The sequence below is a fragment of the Macrotis lagotis genome, chromosome 1 (assembly GCF_037893015.1).
Source record: "Macrotis lagotis isolate mMagLag1 chromosome 1, bilby.v1.9.chrom.fasta, whole genome shotgun sequence".
Lineage (NCBI taxonomy): Eukaryota > Metazoa > Chordata > Mammalia > Peramelemorphia > Peramelidae > Macrotis > Macrotis lagotis.
The window spans coordinates 687,490,436-687,512,837 of NC_133658.1; the positions used below are offsets into that span (position 1 = coordinate 687,490,436).

At 34.1% G+C, this 22,402-nt stretch overlaps 1 protein-coding gene across 4 annotated transcripts in view; it reads left to right on the forward strand.

The window, feature by feature from the left end:
* The window catches only part of CHN1 (chimerin 1), a 279,856-nt gene that overhangs the window by 88,769 nt on the left and 168,685 nt on the right, over positions 1–22,402 (forward strand). For all 4 annotated transcript variants that reach the window (XM_074215672.1, XM_074215671.1, XM_074215674.1 and 1 more), the window contains 2 exons: positions 9,741–9,772; positions 12,150–12,263. In XM_074215672.1, the coding sequence (XP_074071773.1) occupies positions 9,741–9,772; positions 12,150–12,263 (146 nt within the window). The remainder of the gene's footprint in view (positions 1–9,740; positions 9,773–12,149; positions 12,264–22,402) is intronic.

The following is a 22,402-nucleotide window of genomic DNA, read 5'->3' on the forward strand; positions in this document are numbered from 1 at the left end:
CTCTTTTTGTCCTTCATTGTTCAGTAAAAGATGCCCACTGTCCTCCTTTCTTTCTCTAGGTGGGAGTTATAATAATATGATATGAAGGAATAAATGATATGGGAGAGAAAAGGCACACAACTAGATTCCTCTGTTGTCTTCCAATTTTTCCTCATGAGTAAGGCATAGACTAATGAGTAAATAACCACTTTCCAACCAAAAAGCAAACTAATAATTGATCTTTATCAAATGATTGCTTATGGTTCTTGGTGTCTAATAAACTTAGAAGGTTTCATTTTAGGGATATTTCATGAAAAGGCAATTATGGAGTCTTACTTTTGATAACATTTTAAATATACCTTGTTGAATCAGCACAATTTGCTAATAGTCAAGAGGTTATTATTCTTAGCTTGTAGGACTCTATTCCTTTGCTCTTTATGGGGAAAGGACAGTGGAAATAAAGGAAGCTAGATTCTCCTTTTAGAGATGTAAAAGCTCTCAGGGTAGCTGAGCCAGGGTGAGGTGAGGAAAAGCTAGGCAAAGGTTATTTTGCTGTTAATTGAAAAGTTAGCTTTGAATAAATGATGACCTTTAATAAGTCACTATTTAGTTCTAAGTATCCTTTTCTGTAAAATGAGGTATTGAGCTAAAAAAGAGCTGTAGGGTTCTATTTTGCAATTCATTTATTCAATAAACAGTTATTAAGTTTACTTTTATTTATTAAACATACATTTATTAACCTAATATATGCCAAGTATCTGCGGTTCTAAGTCTTGTATATAAGATCTTCAATATTTGGATGTTCAGAATTTTAGATTATTGTCAGTTTCAAAATTTGTTTCTTATTTACCTACTGAGATTTAGCAGTAGATGTTTTCTTTTTTTTTCCAAGGTAATAGGGTTAAGTGACTTGCCCAAGGTCACACTGTTAGGTAATTATTAAGTGTCTGAGGCTGGATTTGAATTCAGGTACTCCTGACTCCAGGGCTGGTGCTCTATCTACTGCACCACCTAACTGTCTCAGCAGTAGATGTTCTCAACTGATTTCCAGTGTCCACATGGAGATTTCCTATAGATCCAGTTAGTTAAGTAGCATTTATTGATCATCTATTATATGCTAACCACTGTACAAAGCACTGAGAATGCAAAGGAAGGAAAAAACTGTCTCTTACTAAGAAGGGAACAAAATAGAAAATCTAAGTTAGATCCTAGATCCTGACAAAGAATCAATTTAGACTAGCTTGTCTTTCTATAATGGCAGCAAATAATTTATGTTAAGTCAGGGCACTTGGCATTCCAATCTATGGTTCTGATTTTTAAAAACCACAGTAACTCATGCTCTATGGCTTTGCTTTGTTTTCTAGCCAGTGAGAAAAGTTTTGGCGAACTTTCATAGAAGAAAAAAGTCAAAGAGTTGAATCAGAGCAAGACTTAAGTTTTTACTGACTAACTTTGCTCCAAGATGTACAGGAAGCAACTACGCTTTTTATCTTTTTTCATTGAACTGTTTTAGGATATAAAATCCTCCCATCTCAAAACCTGATCATTGAAAGTAAACTTATAAACATATGTATCATATTTATCTGTATAATGTATCATATGTGTGTGCCTACACATACTTTATATATATATATATATATTTTTTTTTTTCTCTGTTGTTGATAATCTGTTATATTATTTGAACGTAATAACCTTTAAAATTTCTGGTGGCTAGAGAATCACTTATATTAAGGTAAGGCAAGAGGAAAGGGAACAAATATATAAGTATACTTTAAAAATTTTATCTCATTTGATACTAAACATTTTACCTTTATTTCACTGGCAAAAGGTATAGGGAACAAGTTATAGATGATAGATTTGAAGTTGTAAAGAACCTTAACTATCATCTCATGCAATTCCCTCATTTTAAAGACAAGTAAACTGTCTGAAAGACATTAAGTGACTTATTCAAAGTCATACAGGTGGTAAATAGTAGAGGTGGAATTAAGTGCACACACACACAAACACATTTACATATAATACACATTAGAAGATGTTCCAACAGTCTTAGTGAAGTTTCAAGATGTTCTAGCTTAAAACTACCCTAAAATTTTTGGGACACATACACAGAAATATATAGATAGATATAGCTATGGATATGGATACAGCTATGGCTATAAATGTGGAGAGACAAAGAGAAATAGTGGAGGAACAGGCAATGAATTTTCTGATTATAAAGACTTATAGTTGTCTTCATCTGTCTTTCTTAGACCAATATTTGGGGCTATAAAAAAGAAATAACGATGATAATACTTTTTCAATTAAAAAAAAATCTAGCCAAGAAAGGAAGAGAACTACAGTGGAAAGTATTGTTTTGTTTATTGTATTTGTATCCCTGCTGCCTGGAAAGTGACTGGTACTTAGTAGGGACTTAATAAATGCTTGTCGATTGATTGATGGAGCACATGGGTTTAAATCCCCACTCTGACTTATTACCTTTATGACCTTGGGCAAGTTGCTTAATCTCTCATGGTCTCATTTTCCTCTTCTGTAAAATGAGGGATAAGAATTAGCTGCTCTCTAAAATATTTTGTGGCTAAATCTATGACCATATGACCTTGGTCAAATTTATGCACCAGATAGATATTCTAAAAGTCATTTTAGAAATGTCAAGATTTTTTTAACCCTAGTTTAACAGAAAAAGGCAACGACTTGCCTTTACCACTCTTTTCAACAGAAACATAAGGTGAAGTTGTTAATTATTCTTTCACTTGTGATTAGATTTGTCCTGCTGGAAGCAAGAGAGAAATGTATGCATTGTATTCAGAAGTTTCATAATTTTCTAAACTCAGCTTTTTTAAAATGACATTTCCACTATTAGGTAGAAATGAAGAATAAACATTTTTTCTCCTGCCTGATTCTTTTGGACAATAGCCATAAAATAGTGTTCCCTTGCTAAATAAAATAGCAAGAAAGCTGATTCTACAACATTCATGGGAGGGGGAAAATCAATATTTATTATATATTTTATTGTTTATACCTACTGGCTTTCAAATTGCGGTGGCTAGAGTAACAATTTTAAATTAAACTAGTTGCCTTTATTTCTCTGACAGGATAGGATACATGGAGCAAGACTGCAGGAGTCTTTTTGTGGATGACACATTTAAATCTGGAAGGGAGTTTATAGATCATCTAGTCTAATCCTATTATGTCACAAATGAGAAAACAAGTTAAGAGACTGTAAGTAATTTGTCCAGAAGCTTACAGTTATTAAATGAGATCAAACCCAGATTCACTCACACAATCAAGTCTTTATTAAGCATCTGCTATGCACAGACATTGTGCTAGAATTTGGGAAATATAAGGACAAAAAGGAAATAGTTCCTGTCCTCAGGGAATTTATATTCTATCGGGTGAATCAATATGTGCATAAATAAGCATATATCAATGTATAAAAAATAAATACAAGATAATTTGAGAGGGAAGAAACTAGGAGTTTGGTATGGATGTATCAGAAAGGTTTTAAATACAAGGTACTGCTTGAGATGAGTTTTGAAGGAAGCACAGGATTCTAAAAATTGGAGATAAGGAGTGAGTCCATTTCAGACAAGAGGACCAGCCAGTGTAAAGGCATAGACATTGGAGACCAAATGTCGCCACTCTTAATTCATTAGTCTTAACAATATTTGAACTACATTATTATTATTATTATTATTATTATTATTATTATTATTATTATTATGTTGATAAAAATTTAACATGTGAAGGTAGACAACGAAATGTATAAGACCCTACAGTAAAGTATTGTAATGTGATATTCAATGATTATTGAGCTTACAAGATGTTCTAATGATGTCATTGTAGTTTTGATCCTAGGAATGGGGACACTTAACATTCTCTCTCTCTCTCCTCCTCCTCCTCCTCCTCCTTTCTCTGTCTCTGTCTCTGTCTGTCTCTGCTTCTCTGTCTCTCTCTATCCCTCTCCGCACAAACACCTCCCCCTCCACACACATACTCAACTAATGTATGCATATATATATATATATTATATATATATAAAACATAATGCAACATAATAGTACAATGACCTGTGAAGCTTTGATCTCAGGAAGACATATTTCAAGTACTGTATCTCCTACATACTAGCTGTATGACTCTCAACTAATCACTTAAGATCATACATAGCAGTGCTTTGCAAACAAAGTGTTATTTGTTGTTTCATTGTTTTCAAATATGTTCCACTCTTCATGACACTTTTTTGAGTTATTCTTGTCTAGAATAGTTTTGCCATTTCCTTCTCCAGCTCATTTTATAGATGGAGGAACAGAGGCACATAGAGTTAAGTGATTTAAATGAGAGTCTGAGGCCAAATTTGAATTCTTATGGAATCCAGGCCTGGTACTTTAGCCATCTTTCAGGGTTGGCAGCCTCCAAGATTGTGAGGGCAGCTAGGTGGCACATTAGCCTTGGAGTCAGGAGGACCCAAGTTCGAATCTGGCTTCAGACATTTGACACTGACTAGCTCTGTGACCATGGGCAAGTCACTTAACCCTAATTGCCTCACAACCAGGACCCTCTCCGGTGGTCCTGAACCATATCTGGTCGCTGGACCCAAATGACTCTGGAGGAGAAAGTGAGGCTGGTGGCTTAGCACAGTCCCCCTCATTCAAATCCAATTCACATGCTTGTCATGGCATCACCTCACTGATGTCATGGACTTCTTCAAAAACAAAGGATAAACATAATTAATTCCTATGTGAATTGCCAATCTATATGGAGAAGGATTTTCCCTTATTCCCTACAACACTAGGAGTTCCTAACAGAGATGAAATCATGTGTGTGAATTCCTTCCTTCACAAATGACACCTTAACGAAACACAGAATATTGTTCCCTCCTACATGTGGCTCATAATACTGTGAACACATTTATGTGTTTATCTTGAGATTTTTGTTCTTCCTTTAAATAAAAGCCTAAAATTCTATAGTACTTTAAGATTTACCAAGTGTTTTCCTTGAAACAACCCAAGGCTGTATATAAGTATCTTTGTGGGAATAAAATCCCAGGTTTCTTGAAATACAATTATTTTTGCCAAGCTCTAGTGTTTCAGTTCTGGTTTTTGTTTGTGTACTCTATTTTTCCTTTGATATGAATACTATGAGAAGCTTCAAAAGTGCTAATTCAACTTAATTACTCATTTAAGAGTAGTTTTATTAAAAGTCTTATTACCTTACATCAGTTTATTTTTAAATGGTTCATTTGGCAGTAGTAAGAACTGTTTCCCTTACACACACACACACACACACACACACACACACACACACACACACACACAATCTCTCTCATATTCCAAGAATGTGTTCATGCAAGCCCAATTTTATTTCCTTCATTGCATGGAACATTAAACTTCTATTATAATGTATTTGCACATGTAATTATAAAAGATAAGTAAAATGATTTAGGAGCATTAAGAATCATTTGAATATTGCTGAACACCCTTTTAAGCTGATTATCTATCAGTAATAATAACTTGCATTGCCTATGCTTATGGAAAAGTTGTCCTAAATCATTACTTAATTCATGACATCTTAGACATCATCAGCAAAACATTTAAATATCAGCTAGACAAAGGAGAAAAAGAATTATTTACAACTTAATTTTGTTTGACATTTCCATTATAAGATGCAGAGAAGATGAAACTGGGGCAGGGTATTGTTATGAGTGCTGCCTATCTCTGCAGGGTCTACATCAAAGTTCTTTGTCCCACTGCTATAGATTACAATGTTTTTAGACAGTCCCTCTGTTTTCCCACCTTTTGGGTAAAGTTAAATCTTTCTTTATGATTACAGAATTAAAGATGGTTTGGCTTTGGAAGATGAGTTTAGGCTCCAACGAAAAAAGTAGTATATTTTTAAGACTTTCAGAAGAAGTCTTTTATAGAGGGAGACACAAATCAGTGGCAGATCATATTATTCAACTAGAGCCCTAGAGGTTAAAGGTTTTGATATCCCCTACCTGGTGCCTTTCAAAGACTTTACTCTTTACTTTCTCTCCAGACATTCCCCCCCAATCAGGACCTTCAAGCTCAGTATCTACTCTTTATTCTTCATAAACTCAGTCCTGTAAAGAAATATTTAATTACTCCCCACAAAAGTTTGGACATCTAAATTGTCAAGTTTATGAGGGTCTACTGTTTGAAGAAGAAAATGGATTATCTTTTCTTTTTGTCCTTTATAATCAATCAACAAACAAACATTTGATTTTTTTTTTTAGGTTTTTGCAAAGCAGTGGGGTTAAGTGGCTTGCCCAAGGCCACACAGCTAGGTAATTATTATGTGTCTGAGGCCAGATTTGAACCCAGGTACTCCTGACTCCAGGGTCAGTGCTCTATCCACTGCGCCACCTAGCCGCCCCCAAACATTTGATTTTTAACATCTATTTTTTATTTTTTAAAGTTCCAAATTCTTTTCCACCCTTCAACTTCTCCCTCATCTATTGAGAAAGCAAGTATTATGCTATCCATTATATATATGAAGTTATGCAAAACATATTTTCATATTAGCCATGTTGCAAAAAAACAGGCAAAATAAAGAAAGCAACAAACATTTGTTAAGCATCAATTATAAATCATTCTCTGGCCTAGTTATTAAGGATAAAAAGAAAGACAAAACCAATATCTGTCCCCAAGAAGCTTATATTCTAATAGGCTGTCTTCACTGAGATAGAAAGCATTAGATAAGTTTATCAAACAACATTCCAATACTTTTCTCATATAGTGTTTGAGGCCTAGAATTGTGAGGAAGTCAAAAGAATATCTATACTTGAATGGATTTTCAGAGCTTCTTGAAATTTAATTCTTCAACTTGCTTTCATTTATTCATCTATTTGTTTGTTTTATCTACCAAAGCTTAGGTGAATATTATCCAGGGCTATATGGCTTCTAGATGTCACCTTACCCCATTTTCAAGTTTCCTGTATCTAAAAATAGCCCAAGCATATGTGACTGTTGAAAAAACTATTTATTTACAGTCAGTATTAAGAAGGGGAAGATCATGGAAGAGGGCCAAATCAGGTGAGATTTTCCTTGGGAAGGCTATAAATAGCCTAGATGCAACCTCAATAAGCAACAGAAGATAGATGAACTGGTAAGGTAACCAGATATCTTGGGTATTCTTGAACAGTATCAGAATTTGATGGCCTTAGAGCAATGCCCTAGGAAAAATCCAGGGCATGTGAATCTTTCCCCCCCTAGAAATCTGGGGCTACTCTAAGTTTCTAGGGGAAAAAGATTCACATGCCCCGAATTTTTCCTGGGGCATTGCTCTAAGGCCATCAAATTCTGAATACCTAAGATATCTGGTTACCTTACCAGTTCATCCATCTTCTGTTGCTTATTGAGATTCAGCTCAAATGCCCCCCCCCTCTCATTCTCTGTATGTATAGATCTCTATATATGTGTATATAATATATTTATGATTCATATGCATATGTAGTTTTTTATGTACACACACACACATATATATATATAGTATGTGTACATATCTATCTCTTTATCTCTTTAATCTATCTATCCACATATATAACAGCTAGGTGGTGCAATGAATAAAGAACCTGACCTGAAGTCAGGAGAACTTTTCTTCATGAGTTCAAATCTGCTCACTAACTGTATGACCCTAGGCAAGTTACTTAGTGTTGTATACCTCAGTTTCCTCATCTATAAAATGAGCTGGAGAAGGATATGGCAAACCTCTTATATCTTTGCCAAGAAAACCTCAAATCAGGTCAAGAAGACTCAGACATGACTGAACACAAACACACTTATTCTTATGTATGTGTGTATATGTATACATGATAGTTTCTAGTTCCTCCCCCTCTCAGATTGTTTGTTGTTCAGTCTTTTTTCATGATGTCTAACTCTTCAGGATCCCATTTGGAATTTTCTTGGCAAAGATAGTAAAATAGTTTGCCATTTCCTTCTCTTAGCTTACCCTCCATCTATTACATATTTATCCAGGTGCTGGTTATGTGTATATTAGGATATACTATAAGTTTCTTCAGCAAGAGACTTTGTCTCTCCCTAACTTATTATGGTGCTTGGCACCTAGTAGATGATAACTCCAAGAATTGTACCCCACACTGCTTGGTCAGAATGATTGTCACTTAATTGATGGGGAATTCTGAGTAGTGGAAATGTGGTACAAGGGCAGAGAGTGACAGGAGGCAGAAGAGATGGGTTATTAGGAAATATTAGGTGATCATCAATGACATTCCAAATATAATGACTTCTCACTAGAATCATAGGTTGCATAGAACTGTAACAGACTTAGAGATTTTCTGGTTCAACTCTCATTTTTTCAAGGAGGAAGCTGAAGGAGGATTAGAAAATTTATGATGGCTAAGTCTAAGGTCAGATAATTAGCAAGTAGCTTAGTGTTGGAGCCTTCTCAGTTCTCCTTTACTTTTCTGCATCATTTGCCATGCCTTCCTGTTCACCTCCATGCTGTCTATGACTTTCATGCTATCTCTTCACTCCTCTTATTTCTCTGAGTGTTCCTTCTTAATCTATCTTCACTATACTCAATTTAATTCACTTCAATGCAATACAATTCACTAAACATTTATTAAGTTCCTACTGTGTGCTCATCTTCTATCAGTCCACTAAGTATGGACATCCCTGAAATCTCTATTTTAGGTCTTATTCTCTTGGCTCTTTACCTTGGCAATTTCATCTATTCTAAAAGCTCCATTATTACCTCTGTACAAATTGTTCCCAAATCTGGTATCTCTTGCCTTGATGTCACCTGTAAACTCCAGACTCATCTAACTACCCATTTCAATTTGGGTAAAGAAATTCACCTTCTACATGTCTAAAATGGTAACTTAGCATCTTTCCTTTAAATAATCTACCTCCAAACTTCCCTATTGCTATTGGTCATTCTACTCTTTTTTTTAGTCACTCAGGATCAAAAACTCAGAGTTAGTTTCAATTCTTCTTTGTCATCCTCCATGTATAATCATTTATGAAGTCCTTCTATTTATGCCTCCAAAATATATGTCCTATTCATTTCCTCTGTTTCTTTTTCACCAACTATTCTCTTCCTCAATTCTTTTAATCTTTGATAACCTTCTAAGTGGCTTCCTAGACTCTGATTCCTGCTCTGTCAATTTTTTTCATATACTACTACCAATATAGTTTTCCTAATGTACCAGCCTAATTATACCATTCCACTATATGAAGCCTGAATTGACTCCTTATTGCCTACCAAATAACTTAGCAATCAAATCCCTTCCTTCCCAAACTGCTTCTATTTTCCCTTACCAGTCTTCTCCCCTTGCACTTCCTTTTGTGCTCTGTATTCCAGACAAACAAGAATCTGCTTTTCTATTTCATGTTGCCCTTTCAATGACCATGCATATGGTTTTGCACATAGTAGTACTTTATAAATATTACCTGAATTTTATTATTATACTACATTGAATAGTGGACAAACCAAACATCTGAAGTCACAAGAGTGGTGAGTGTGGAGAAATGAAAGAAAAAGAAAAGAAAAACAGAGAGAGAATATTATTGGTGTGCCACAAATAAGCATTTCATGCATAGTGATTTATTAATTTTTGGTCTTTGGATAAAGTATTGTATTTTCATATAATTTATATTTATCTTTTTCACATACAAGCTACATATTATGTGTAAATGGAAATTTTCCACAAATATAAATATGTAATATGTTTGTAATGCTTTTTATGATCTTAAAAGAATGAAAACTTTTTTCTTTTTTAATAGGTAGAAAACAGACCAAAATATTATGGAAGAGAGTAAGTACATATTGCTCTATAACATTTTATTGGTGATGTGAATTTAGGTTAAAGAAAGATAATACAAACAGTTGTATTCTGTAAACTCTGTAAATCTAATAAACATTTCTTAGAGACCTGTAAGGTTCCAGGGATTGTGCTATATACTAGGGAAACAATGAATAAAAACAGTTCCTGCCCTCAATGACCTTATAGTCTAAAGGGGAGAGAACACACAAAAGGAGATAGGAAAGCATTATGGAACAGGGATCCAGACATGAGGAGGTACCTGGTGAGGGGGCATCTTGTTCTGGGAAGTTGAAACCAGGCAGATGCAAAGTGGAGTTTAACATTTTAAAAATGTTAAGTCTTTCTTTGCATTGGAATCTCTCTGCTTTCTTAGGTTATTACTGCATAATCTAAAAATATAGAACATGTAATTAAATATGTTAATATGCAAAACTAATGTCATGTTCTTTCAGTAGGACACATTATATCTTGTTGCTTTTAGAGAAACAGTTTTTTGTACTGCTCTTTGGATCAGTACTTAAATGGCCACTTTGATTCATATTGAGAAATGAATAGTGTTAAGGAACTTAATAGGTGTAGAGTCAGAGTAGTTAGTCATTCATCTCAGCTACTCTGGTCACTGCAGTTTGCATAACACTATTCTGGTATTGCACTTAAAATGAGGAAGGTAGGCCCAATTTCCTGAATAAAACTCTAGAGATTAGTTTAGTTTCACCTCCCTGAATTTGAGTGGTCATGTGAATTAAAAAAAGGGGACAGACAATAAAGATGCTTTGAAGGTAGAATGAATAAAACTTTGAGGTCAATTGGATATGACCACATCAGGGAGGAATGTGGACAGTTAGAGACAAGGAAAAGTTAAGGATGATTCCAAGGTTGTGAACTCAGGTGACTAGAAGGACAGTGTTTGTAGCCCTCCATAGAAATAGGAAAGATTGAAGATTGGTGGAAGGATGAGTTCAAGGGGAAAGAGAATGAGTTGTCTTTTGCACATGTTGAATTTGAGATGTCAATGGGATGTTCATATAGTGAGGGCTCAAAAGACCATGGTAGAGAAACGATTGGAGTTTAAAGAAAGAGATTAGGAATGGACATTTAGATTTTAGAGTCATTTTCATAGAGATAATAATTGAATCCATGGGATATGATCAATCTCTCTGAGAGTATAGAGAGAGACTAGGAGGACACTCACACTTAGTAAACAGGAAATGAATGATTATTCAGTAAATATCACTGAAAAGGAACAGGTAGAATCACAACCAAGAGAAAATAAGATAGTAGAAGTCAAGGGAAGAGACAGAGAGAATCCAACAGTAAGGGGAGGTCTATATAAGTAACATTTTGCTGCTGTGACTTCATGGAAGATGAATTCAAACAGCTGAGATCATGGATAGCCTTGTAGTGTACCATTATAGTTATGTAGTGGGATCAGAAACCAGATTGCAAGGAGGGGTTGAGAAATGAGTGGAAAGTGAGGAAGAGGAGAAAAGTGTAGATGACTCTGGAATTTGACTTGTAAAAAGAAGAAATTTAGGTTATATAGTAAGATCAAACAAAGCATTTGACAATAAATAAGCTCTAAGAACTAAGACTGAGGATTGTGCTAAATGCTAGGGATGCAAAGAAAGACAGAAGAATTATCCTATGTTCATGGAATTCACATGCTAATAGGGAAATATTTTGATTCAATAGGTTATGGGAAGTCATAGAGCTAAGAATTTTCCTTTTTCAATTATTTCTTCCTTATAATAATATGTATGTATTTATTGTGCATATATAAAGAAAGGTATATTATTTATGCTTCTTTATGTTCTTTTTTTTACTGTGTTAATCATAGATGATTCCAGGAGAAAAAATGAAGGCAAATATTATAGCATTTGACTAGAAGATGAACCACATAATGCAGATTATTGGACAATCATGCCCAATAAGAGCAACTGTCAGGGTTCTGACAAGTGGCCCTTAGTCCTTGCTCCAGAATTTGGATCATGGCCATTAGTATGAAGGAAGTTGCATATTTTTCTGTATCTCTAATGGGTGTCATTAGACTGTAGTGTAGAGAAAGGTAACAATGTAGAAAGAACAGGTATATCTTTCCTTAAAAAAAATAGGTATAAACCTTGAGTCATTGATTATTTAATGAAATTGAGTACTGGTACTATTCTGACCACACAGGCTTCAAGCAGAGAATAAAATGAACAAGGTCAATGCCATAGTTCCTTCTTGGTAGCAATAAGGGAAATAACAATCTAGGGGTAACTGGGCTTTTATTGTGACTGCTATAGGGTTTTGTTTTAAAATAAAAAAGTGGGGAAGCATGTAATTTATAAATTTCTCTATTGCTGCTCAGTTTGACTTTGTTCCCTAGGTTTCATGGCATGATCTCCAGGGAGGCAGCAGACCAGCTCCTGAGTGTGGCTGAGGGAAGCTATCTCATTCGTGAGAGCCAGCGTCAGCTAGGAACCTATACTTTGGCATTAAGGTTGGTCATGGACCTGTAATTATAGGTGTTTCAATTGTAACCATATTAACTGAGGGCTTTGCATAGTAAAAGCATCCAGCTATAATTGACTAGGTTCTTGTTTTTCTTATGCTCTAATTACCATTTTAATAGTTTCCGAAGCCTTTAAAAATTTCTTATGAATAGCATTAAACTTAGTGGTTCAGAATCAGAAATTATAAAATAAATTTTTATTGTAGATGTTTCCTTCTTTTTTATCTTTCTTCCTCTCCCATGTTCACATCTATTTTTTTGAATGAGATAGACGTTTATACCAAAAGAAAAAGAAAAATGTTTTTGTGACACAGTGAGACTAGTGCCAATATAGGAACACAAGCTGTCTTTTGACTTGGGTAATATTTTTGGGACTTGTTACCTAACAATTACTAGCTTTGCCTTTATAGACTCTCTTAAACTGAAGTGGTCAGGGACAGAATAATTATTCCCATTGACCCTTCTGATGGTAAGTAGTTGAAATGATCACTTCGTGTCTTTGAAACGTTTTTCTGGGAAAGAATTAAGGATAGCAATTTCTGATGAACCAAGGATTAGAAAAGTAAGACAAGTCCTCCTAGAATTTTTTCTATGATTGCTTCCCTCTTCCCTCACCAGATTTTACCTTCCACCAGTTAACTCCAGTGTCCCCTGCTTGTTTGAATCAAGTCACATAAGATATAATACTAATCCAAATGATGTACTGATCTTTAATTGAGTGCTGTATACCCCCTACTCTGTTAGGTGAAAACTTAGGGAATAGAGCTTCAATCCTAGAGTTCACATAAATTTGTATTTCATGCTTTAATATAATGTAAATGGACAATTTGATTAACTAGTTAATTAAATTTCTAATTTTAATTCAGTTGTGGTAGAAGTGAACTATATTGGGAGTCCACAGATCTTATCACTGACTTTGTGTAATCTTGGACAACATTTGAAAATCCTGACTTCAGTCTTCTTTGGGTATAAAATATTTCCACATTGTCTTTTTTCTATTAGAGTGTAAATTCCCTGAAGGAAGGGGTTTATACTGCTTTATGTCCCTAACACTTGTCACAGTACCCAGAGCATAGTAATTGCTTAAAAATTGTTTTGTTGCTTGATCTTTGAGAGCTAGAACTAGATTAAGCTCCTTCTAGTTCTTATGCTTTAGGAATAGATATGCCAACACATGAATTCACAAAATTGTATTCTAATATTAGTGCCTCAGAATTGCACTAATGACAGTGTTGACCAATCCAAAAAGCCTAATGGTTTATTTTATGCATGGGTAATATTAATTACCCCAAAATCATTCATTGAGGCATAGTGAAGATTCTAAAAGAAATTTATAAAAATCCAGTTGTGTAAGTACCTACCTTGATGAAGCAGAGGAAAGGACTTCCTCACAGGCTCTATCATATGATGCCAAGAATCTTGTTGGTGTGCTCTTCCAGTGGCACTTTTGTCACTTGCCCATCTCCGCAACAGGGATGAAAGAGAATGGTTCCTTTATAACTTTCCCACTCCACCTTCTTCACTCTTCTAGTGTCATCTTTATTTCTTTCCCTCGGAGTGTCCCTCTTATGTTCCATTCTCATAGAGACTTGTTCTTAGCCAACTTTAATCTTCACTAAGAAATTTCCTGATAACTATTCTAAGGTATGACTCTTAAACTATGAGATTATATTTTAATAAGGAAAATCTTCAAGACCAATAAGCCTTCCAAACCAAAAAAATGGCAAGATAACAAATGACTATGATTCGTGAAGTTTTTGGATGTGAATTATTCCCTCATTATGAAAACAGCACCATGTATTCAATGACTTCACCTATTAAGGCTTATTTTTGTCCTTAATATTTCACTGGCTACCCAATCAAATTTTCATTTGGATCAAGGGTGTGGTTGGGAAAACAGCAGAGTATACCATCTCCAGATTCCTGCTGTAAGAAGCTTCCTCCTTCTTACATTGTCCATGGTCTTCACTTTATGACTCTATTCACTTTGGCCTGGTTATTCATAGTGTAAGTTGGAGAAAGGGTAGAAAAATGCTTAAAGGATAGGATTGAAGAAATGCACAAAATCTTCTTTGTTATGTAAAACCATAATAAAAATCAATTGAAGAAAAAAGAACTAGAATGAGGTGAGGGTGGGAAAAGGGAAAATGTCTTACAACCATGGGAAAAGGGAAAATGTCTTACAACCAATTCCATTCTGAAATTCCATAAGGATTTTTCCTTGCCTTAAGGCTTTCATATAAGTGAGATACTCTGTTGAACTGCATGAAGTAAAAGTTTTATTAATATGACATTTATTATTCTTTTCTGATGCCTTACAAATTTTTTAGTAGACAAACTTCACAATTATTTTGCTTTTGCATTTTTTTACTTTTATTTAACACATATTCCATTTTTGGTAAGCAATCTGTCTAGCTTACAGCAACCAGGATATTGAATATCATCATTACAATGCATAACTTAGGGCTGAAAATAGGTAACAAGACATATATGTGTGTGTGTGTGTGTGTGTGTGTGTAAACTATAAATATTCATTTATCAGGGCAGCAGGAAATATATAGATAATGCTTTATCTCAGAGTAAAATTTTGCAATATTTAGAATCAGTAATCCTGAGTTCAGATTCTGACCCTACTTATTAGCTTCATAACTGTGGACTATGTCATTTTTATCTTTTCTGGGTTTTAGTTTTTTCATCTGGAAAATGAAGTTATATTAGGTTGCCTGCAGGTGACTCACTGGCTAATGAGGAGTCTAACTCTTTCTTAGATACTAACTGTATGACTCTGGGCAAGTCACTTAAGTCTGCCTGCCTCAGTTTCCTCATCTGTAAAATATGAATCATAATAGCACCCACCTCCCAGAGTTGTTACAAAAATAAAATAATATGTGCAAAGTGCTTTGTAAAACAACCACTGTAATAGCTATTTCCATTACATAAATGTTAACTACTGCCTCTCAGATCCTGTCCATAAAGTAAAACTAAGTTTCCTGACTTTTGATAAAGAAAAACTTGAAATTAGTTTCCTACCATCTTCATTTTTATGAATTCATAAGGACTCATAAAGTTCATAAGATTAATGGAGTAAGGCAGTGGCATGATGATTATAAAAATCTTCATGGTCCTAATTTTTCTTTGTTGTGATAACAGTTCCAATTGGTATATTATATTTAGTAGATGCTTAATAAATGTAATGAAGTTAATAAATATGCTTGATGAATGTTTGTTGAATTGAACTGAGCTGTCCTACTAAAAGAAGCAATTAGACTATAGTTCTTGATTATATAATGAAAACAAAGAGTGTTTTCCTCCCAAACTAGCAACCATAAATGCTCTAAGTACCTCCTTATTGGGGTGTGAAGATAGTTCTAGGTTCATAAAGACTATAACATTGAAACATAACAGTTCTGCAGAGCTGGAAAGATTTTGGATCTGGCCTGGCAGTGGACTATGCATCTGTAATCTAAGAATCAGTCAAAATAAGTATGAAGAGAGGTTCATCACAAGAAGATTGGCTGACAGGAGATGAATTTTTTGGCCAGAGCAATACACAAAAACCATCTAAAAATATAGGGATTTTGATGAGGGAATATATGATTGAGGGAAAGATATCTTCACAAAGATAAAATTAAAATTTCTCTGAAATATTAGTCAGGTGCTTTAAATCTAATTTTTAACATACCAACTACTTTTTAAAAACTAAAAGTAAGGTAGAAGGGAGTTCAGTGGAAAGCTCACTGACTGGAGTCAGAAAGACAAGTTCAAATTCAACCTCACATCCATATTAGCTGTGTGACTGGGCAAATCACTTAACCCCAATTGCATCCCCCCAAAATGGCAAATTAAATAAATATTTTGTTTGACTTAAATCTGAAAATAGCTTAGCATCACTGAGTAATAAAATAGTTGGTGTTAACCTCTGTCAGAAGGTAAATGAGGCAAGAGAGAGACGATCCCTGAAAAACTCTTTCAAGAAGGAATTTTTGTCTATAAAACAAATGCTGTATTTCTAGATAACTGTGATCCAGACAAGGAGGTAGAACAGTGGATAGAATTCAAGACTAAGTTTAAGCTTGAGAAATACCTCCTTTGATACCTACCTACTATGTGATCGTAGATAATTCACAATCTCTATCAGCCTCAGTTTCTTCATCTGTAATAAAAAGGAGGAGGATAATAACATTTCCTCACAGGATTATTGTAAAAAATCAAACAAATTAGCATAGATCGAGTGATTTGTAAATCATAGAGCTCTAAGTAAATACTAGCTATTATTACTGTTATTCTGTTGGATCAGAATTCATGAACCAGCCTGCCTTTGTAGCCACAATTCATTCAAAGAACAATTTGTTTTCCTTGCTAATTTTAGTTTATATATATGAAAAATAAATGTGGTCATGAACACAAAGGTCTCTACTCATGAGAACTCGTAGACTTGTAAATGACATATTTAATCTTTTGGGGGCTACACCTCCTCTCCATTCCAGTGAGAACAAACAAATGAATAAATCTTAACTGTATGTCAAGCCTGTGATGTATTCCATCCCATCATAAGGGTGTAATCCATTCACAAGACAATCTTCCACTAAAGTCCTATTATAGCTCTCCTTCATGCCCTAGATATAATCTTGGATTTTGGAAGGCACCTGGTTTCAAGCTTTAGTCCCTGCAAACTAGAGAAGTTTGAATATGATTTCTGTTAGAATGATTGTCTATCATCTGGATACCAGCCTTAGTTAAAATGGGAGAGATTCATTATCAGATTGGCCTCAGAATGAAGAATTTGTAGATATAGCAATGTTATAAGATCATCTGTTAAATTTCAAAGAGGTTGTAATTTATGCCATTAAAGAAAGTACCCACATTGCCAAAATCATAATCCTAAAAGTCCATGTTCGATATATAGCAGGTCTGCCTTTGAAATTACTCAAGGGTTTTGTTGAAGGAAATACCAGACATGCTTGTAATATTTTGTTTCAGCAAAGTAAGGGCTACAGAAACAAGTTTTGTCTTCTGTCTTTAGTCCCTGGCTGTCTATATCTGTCCTATATGTTAAAAAATTATACTATTTTCTGTATGGGGGAGGGCAAGGGGTGGTAAATTGTTCCAATAAGTAAGATTATTCAAATTCAATATTAAAGAGGGACAGAGTTATTGATTTAAAGTTAGAAGGGATTTGGAAGTCATCAAATCCAGGGTGCCCATTTTACAAATGAGGAAATGAGGCCTAAAGGTGTTACATGACTTATTCAGTCATGAAATTAGTAAGCATCTGGTCTTTCTGACTCCATGCTCAACACTTTCTTCATTAGCTTGCATTAATCTTCAAATATTATTAAAACATTTTGACTTCTCTCTAGCTCTTTTAACACCTTACTTTGTATTGTTTGTCTTTGTGCATATTGTTTTCCCCAGTGTAATATAAATTCCTTGAAGGTAGGCATTTATTTCATTCCTGTCTCATCGTCCTTATCACTGCATTGTACTCTGCATATTGTAGATACTTAGTAAATATTTACTGAAATAATTTTGAAGGGAAAAAAGGTAATGCAACACTGGTAACAATGGCTAATAATACTTTAAAAGGTACCTTTTAATATAAATGAGACTAAATTATCTGTGAAGAAAAATTAAAGATAAAATAATTGTGGGAGAAAAATGATTGTTATTTTCATGTAACACCTTCTCCCTGATATTGTGGTTCTAAAACTCTAAGGCATAACTGATGGTGTTCCTTTTATTAAGCTAGAGATTTTTGATGTTGGGTAAAATCATGACTTCAGAGCACTGATAATGAAGCATGGCTCCTGTTTCTTGGCAGAGAGAGCAAAATGTTACATTTATTTTCCTACATGTCTAATGTATTGATTTGTTTTGCTTATACCTTTTTGTTAGAAAGGAGGGCTTTAGAAAGTGGAGAAGTTAGTAAGGAATAGTAGAAAGAAAAAAATATTAGCAGCAGCAAAACAAAAGAACTTTTGAAGGGAGCACACATGGTGATTTTGTTACTATCTTGTTAAAATTTCTATACACTGGGGTGAATAGGTGGTACAGTGAATAGAGCATCGGCCCTGGAGTTATCAGAAGGATCTAAGTTCAAATCTGACCTCAGACACTAATACTTAGCTGTGTGACCTTGAGCAAGTCACTTAACTCCATTGTCTTGCAACAGAAAAAGCAAATAAAAAATTAATATACTTAAAAAAATTTAATATGTACTTTTAAAAGCAAAGAATGATCTTTGCAACTGAAAACTGGTGTATTTATAGATCTATGCTCACAAATATTTATTTATGTATTTATTTATCCATACATATATATATATATATATATATATTTTATGTATGTGCAGTACAGATAAACAGGCTTATATTGCCAATGACTGAATATTTATACAAGTAATTTTCAATAATGTAAGTAATTACAGAAAATAGCATGTATCAGGCTAAGTTGTAATTTTCTAATTTTTTTAAACTGACTTGACGAAAGCTTTGTTTGAGTTGCATATCTAGTTGTAGGCTATGTAAATAGAGAGCACTGACAGGATTCAAAGGAAAGATTCTCTTTTGTCATGATTCTCTGGTCAAAGACCAGAGCTTTGTAAAACTTGTTTTGTGTCTGATATTTTTTCCCCTTTCATGATAATTGATCCTAAGTTTAATTTTACAAACTTTCTCTCCCATCAGATTTTGACATTCTCAAAAATTAAATGCAAAAATAAATTTCCAAAAGAACTTCATGGCTACAGATTTTGGCTTTGCTTGTCCTATATGCCTAAAAAAGCACTTTTACCAATAAACCTCATCAGTATTTGTTAGTCACTTCACCAAATGATGGCTAGCTTTCCACAATCAAAAAAATAAAATTAAAGAAATTATCCATTATTTTGGCTAAATCTCATAATTTTTTTTCCTGAATCAGTTGTGTAATTTGTTTTGCCAAATTATTCAGATAATTGCATGGTCTTTTTTTCCCTCCTTTGTGTGTGGGAACCTGAATATATGAATTATATTTTATTTAAATGATCTGTGATAAATTTTAGAGGTATATTTCTCTCCCTGTTGAAACATAACTATTAATTGAAGGAGAATAGAACTCAGATTTTGCCAGTTCCAGAGACATTTCCGCTGAATCTGACTCATTTTAGTTTCTTGAAACTGGGGGAAGAACAAAATGACATCTGTGCAAGAGACTTGATAATACCCAAATCTTGTCTTCAGTTATTCCAGGCTGGTTTGGCACATTATAGAGAATGTCTTACACCCACAGAGCCTGGAACTTATCCTGATAATTTTATGGTGAACTAGTCCATTATAACTTGCATTAATTGCATTATCATACAGATTAAAGAGGAATTAGTATTTTGTGGGGTAATAGAGACCAAATTAAAAAGAATTTAGACTATTCATTTTTTTTTTGTTTTAAATAAATCTGCTAGGTTTCTTCCACTTGATTAATTCTGATCATTGACCTTTAGGGATGAAAAAGGCCTCAGTGGTCAACAGTGCCAATTCCCTCATTTAAAAGATTAAGGAAACTGAAGTCAAGAGATGTAAAAATTGCTTATCTAATGTCACATAGATAGTAATTGACAGAGCCAGGGTCAAATCTAGGACTATCTTATTCTAAATCCTTTTCACTGTACCATAGTGATAGAAATATCCTTTGTGTAAGTCTGAGTAATAATCCTGGAAAACACCCATCAGCAACAAAACCAAACAATTGCTTGTTAAATCAGGATTAATCCTACAGATGACAAAGATATTGAAGGAAGATAAAACAATTGTTCTCTCCTTTCTCTTCTTGTTTCATGTGTCAAAAAAAAATCAACCCTTCTAAATGGTGCTCAAAAAAGTCTATCAAAGATAATTTTACATTCTCCCCATACTATAACTAGGTTTATCTCTAAATTAGAATAAGAAATGGTGACAATTTTCAGTCCACTCTAACAATAAATAAATAAATATTCAGTGTCTACCACAAGCCAGACACAATATTTTTCCCCATAAGTCAGACATAATATTTTGCCTTGAAGATGCAAAGACAAATATGAAATAAGTAGTTCTGCCTGCAAGAAGCTTACATGATTTCAGGCAGTTTTTCCTCTGTTCTATAGGAGGTGGTTCTTCTTGAGTGGTTCTTTCATCCCTCAATACAGTTTTCATCTAATACTACTTTTCTCTGTTCAAAATTCTATTCCTTCTGTTCACTAATGTGTGCATATTGGGAGAAATTCAAAGCAGAAGGTAGAGACCAAAAAAGATATCCCAGCGACTTTTTTAAAAGGAGAAGAGTGGATGGGACAAAATGTTTCATCATCATTATGATTTTCTTAAAAAGCTTTCTAGGTTGACCAAGCAAGTGGTCCTGATACTAGCAATCAATAGATCTAGGATATGTAATAGTTTTTGTAACTAAAAACTTGGCACTATCCTATTAGAAAAATGATCAACTCTGAAATTCAATGCCCTTTTCAAGGAAGCTAGAATTGAATTGAACTGATTTTAATATACCACATAAAACATATTAGTGTCTCAAAATATTAAAGGAATTTCCTTAGTGTCTGAACATATCCAGAATATATTAAGATACATAATTATGACAGTGAATGCAAGTCTAATCTTTAATATAGCTTCTTATTCTCCAAATGTGCTGTCATCAAATGTTTTGTTGATAAGTTTTAAATTTTTTTTTTGAATTTCACAATTTTTCCCCCCAATTTTGTTTTCCTTCCCCCACCCCTCACAGAAGGCAGTCTGTTTGTCTTTACATTGTTTCCATGCTATACATTGGTCAAAACTGAATGTGTTGAGAAAGAAATCATATCCTTAAGGAAAAAAGAAGATAAGAGCAAAATTACATATCAAGATACCTTTTTTGAAAAATACTAAAGGCAAAAGTATTTGGTCTTTGTTTACACTCCACAGTTCTTTCTTTGGATGCAGATGGTATTCTCTGTCACAGATACCCTAAAATTGTCCCTGATTGTTGCACTGATGAAATGAGCAAGTTCACTAAGACTGATCATCAACCCCATGTTGCTGTTGGGATGTACAATGTTCTTCAGGTTTTGCTCATCTCGCTCAGCTTGATAAGAGTTTTTAAATGCAACTAGCAAAATGTAATCCGAGAGAAGGAACTATCTAATGATAATATGATTACTGATAATTATACAGACATGTAACTTCAAGGATCTGTATGTTTTATTATTTGAGTACCTATTTTCTTCACTGCTTCATTTCCACCTTTTAGTGAATAGTCTTAAGACAGCTAATGTGGCCCATTTTAAAACTCAAAGCCTTTACAGTTTGGGAGGACCTTTAGTGCCTGTCTCTCTGGTATAGCATTTGAGAAGTCAGAGTGTCTTCCGTGGCCATGATGAGGCTTCAGAGTAGGAGTTATGGGAATGATAGAGTTAATATTTGATAAAAATCAGATTAACTTTGTGTTCTCTACTTCTCAATATTTTATTTAGCTGACAGGTGTTATTTTTATTAAGGGATGTTTGCATACTGAAACAATATTTGTTGAGGATGGCAGAGTACCATCATAGTCAAACATAAGGTAGTAATAGAAATTTATAAAAATAATAGTAGTTATCATTTCTATAGTACCTACTATGTGTCAGTTACTGTGCTAATTTTATCACGCTTTACATGTATTTCATTTCTATTTTCAAAACAACATTGGGAGATAAGTGCTATTATTATACTCATTTTATGGTTAAGGATTAAATCAATTGATTCAAAGGGTTGAATGTCTTGCCCAAATCACAAGCTTGCCCATGGTAAGCTAGTAAGGGTCTGAGGAAAAATTTGAATTTAGGTCTTCCTGACTCCTGCATTCTGTCCACTGAATAACCGTGCTGCCAAATTTAGCTGCAGGTATAAATAGAGCAGAGTACCTAATGAGGTGGAACAACTAGAAATTGACAGTTTACAGTAACATAAAGTTTAAAAAATTGTGAGACAACACATACACATGAGTAAAATAAAGATAAAAAATTTTCCTGGAGTCAGGAAGATGCAAATTCAAATCTAGCTGTATGGTCCTAGACAAGTCACTTTATGCTGTTTGCCTCAGTTTTTTTCACCTGTAAAAGAACTAGAGAAGGAAATGGCAAACCA